The 3,006-nt window shown below is 56.2% G+C and overlaps 1 protein-coding gene across 1 annotated transcript in view; it reads right to left on the bottom strand.

Moving 5' to 3' along the window:
* Positions 1-2,420: 2,420 nt before the first annotated feature.
* Positions 2,421-3,006, bottom strand: part of apg3 (autophagy protein) — a gene marked incomplete at both ends in the record, with an annotated part of 4,600 nt that continues 4,014 nt past the window's right edge. Inside the window, 2 exons of the mRNA XM_002952471.1 lie at positions 2,421-2,454; positions 2,868-2,918. Of these exons, the coding sequence (XP_002952517.1) occupies positions 2,421-2,454; positions 2,868-2,918 (85 nt within the window). The remainder of the gene's footprint in view (positions 2,455-2,867; positions 2,919-3,006) is intronic.

Raw genomic sequence — 3,006 nt, 5'->3', positions numbered from 1 at the left:
TCGCGCAGCACTTTGAACCCGCCGCCAGCTCTCCGAGACCCACTGACGTTGGTGCACCTGGTAGATCGAGAGCAATGCGGCCGTGAGCGGCGGCCGCACCGACACGTCCCCGGTAAACTCAGAGTAATACAGAGCCGCGACAGGGTCTAAAGGCGGCGGCGCCGACCTCGGGAGACGGATAGGGCCCGCAGCAAGCGGAGGCATGGCAGGGAGAGGATTACCAGGAAAGACCTGCGGTGATCATAGAGCCGAGGCGTAGGACGCACTAAGCTGACGGACGTCCATCGAAAACAGACAAAACGTACCAGCGGCAGGTGTAACGGCGGGACGATGAGATCGTCACGCACAGGCGTAACGGTAACGAATCGATGAGTAGACGAAGTAAGTGGGTCTTGGCCCCACGGTAAGCCGCCAGGTACGAGAGGAAACATAATGCTAACGGGTACTCGCGATAACACGATTACTCGATTCAGGAACACGGAAAATTATTACAATAAAACGGGGCGCGATCGCGCTTCCAAAAAATTTGGATATCACCGAAAAGGGCCTAAATTCGTTCGTGCGTGGTGCGTGGGGCTCGCTTAGGCGGAGAGCGTTACAAAGGTTGTAAGTGAGCCCTTCGTATCATACGGATGCTCGCCCCAACTAATCCGGCCCTTACGGTGGCGGGCTCTTTGACTTCAGAAATGAGTCAACGCTGTCCTTTTTGTCGTCGGTCCTCGCGACTCTTAAGACGCTGCCGTGGATGTCGAAGATTAGGGAAAAAGCGCCAGCCGGCGCTTATTTCTCGATGTTTGAAATCATTAAATATGTCATGCCCCGCACTTGAGGCGCTGTGCACAATCCTGGTCACGGGATTATTATTGTGTGCTTAGCTACCTTTCCATTTTCCCATCACTCCGGTGTTTAGCAGCCCATTGTTCGCCGCTGTCCGCACGGGGGTTACATAGCTCCGCACTAACCCTAAAACCCTAAACCTCCACCCCCACCCCCTAAAAAACCCCAACCCCAACCCCCCACAACACCGCAGCCACCACCCCTGGCAGCAATGACATGGTAAAAAACGAAAGTCCGTGTGTGCGGGACCTACGCTCGGGGGGGATGCCAGGGGGGAAATGACGGCCAGATACACGGCTTGGGGTGCGAAGGGGGGACATCATTCGGAGCCATCTCCAAGACTTAAAGTCTCAAAGACTCCATAAAGCCCGTTGGGCCCTTCCCAGCTGCCCTAGCCCCGGTGGGACCGCTCTCCCTACCGGGGGGTGGGAGGGGGTAGGGAGGCGCCGCACGCTCTCACGAGTCAAGGCTCCTTTAGGAAGCCCAGCCATGCATTAACTCATTTTTTTCACTAACTTTTTCACTGCGCTTTCAATGTAATGGTAAACTGGTGAAACATTTTTAGGAGGTATAGATGGAGACACACACACACACACAAAAAATGTGTTTTGCCTAATTAGGGTTATGTCGCTGTTTAGGCGAAAACAAACATCAGGCAAACATCGTCATCAAAACACTTTATTGCAAACAAATCCACACCAATTCATCCATTCGCCCCAATTTGAGACGTGGTGTTGCAAAACGTTCCCCCTTCCAACGCACATCCATCTACCCATATCCATCTACACAAGACAAAACTCAGAGTAGAGCTCTGGACTCCTCCTAACACAAAAAAAAATTCCCACCAAACCAAACACCTCAACGGAGGAAACGACAACCAGCGCGTCCTACTCCAGCAGCCCCGCTCCGTTACGAACGACATAACCCGTCGTACAACTCTTCCCCCACCCCTTACCTCCCAAGCCGCAAATGACGATCCCGCTTCACGCCGATACCGACCCCCATCCCGCCCCACCTTCCCCACGACACGGCAGCGAGAGTGTATCCCCTAGCTTCCCTCCTACAGAGGATGATGCGCCGATGCGGCGGATTTCTGAAGAAATCGTACGTGGTTGCTGAAAACTAGTGTGGGGGATGGCGCCCGCGCGCCACGATCGTGCCAGGATGCCAAAAAAACCCTGGCATTCGCTTCCCCCGCTTCCTTCCCCCCCAACGTCCCCCACTCCCCCTTCCTTTCCTTACCCTCCTCGCGTGCAGCCCTCTCCTCAACCCACTCGTTACACCTTCCGCCGCCGACGACAGACAGACAGACAGACGGGCTCTCCCCGCGGCATCCAATACACACACGTACACCCCCACAACCCCAGTACCCACTATGCCGCTCAATTCGTATCCGAGTAGAAGTATTCCAATCCGCTCCACCAAGCCTCCCCCTCCCAAACCCCAACGCCGCTTTACATCGACACAACAACCAACATCCAGTCATCCCTCCACACCCCCAACCCCACCACCTACCCCCCCCCGGGGGGCCACCCTGGAGGGCGATCAGCAGCAAACTACCCGCCCTGTGTGTCGCGTCGAGATTAGTCGCCGCCAACCGCCATCGTGTAGTCGTACCTGCGGTGAGTGAGGCGGGGGGGGGGAGGTCATGCATATGGTTGCATGTGGTTTGTACGGCAGGTGGGATCTACAGGCCGAGAGCAAAACGCGCACGTGCTCTGGCCCGAGACCCGCCAAGGGGTTGCGTCACGGGCGCTCTCCCCCTTTGCCGACATCATCATGCACTCAATACACATACACATACACGCACGCATACACATCCCGGCAACCATATGCACGCATACGTACTCTGGCGGAGGAGGGGTTCCCCGATGTCACGTAAAAACCCAGAAACACACAACATACCACATGTTGTATCCCCCGGTCCCCACCCCCGGAAACACACACACACACACATGCTTTCCCCTCCACACACACAACGCCCGGGCCCCCTCCCACCCGCCCTCCTTCACACTGACACAGTCACTTACTGAATGGTCGGTACGACGGACGCGATGAACTTTAGAAAGAGCACAAGATATCTGCATCGGGGGGGGGGCGAGGATGGTGGTGTGTGTGTGTGTGTGTTGCAAAACCATGCGCACGGGGAGGGGTCCAAAGAACAGGCGA

This window comes from Volvox carteri (assembly GCF_000143455.1).
Source record: "Volvox carteri f. nagariensis unplaced genomic scaffold VOLCAscaffold_30, whole genome shotgun sequence".
Lineage (NCBI taxonomy): Eukaryota > Viridiplantae > Chlorophyta > Chlorophyceae > Chlamydomonadales > Volvocaceae > Volvox > Volvox carteri.
Note: the sequence above shows the minus strand (reverse complement) of the source record. Positions and strands in the feature narration are given on the sequence as shown.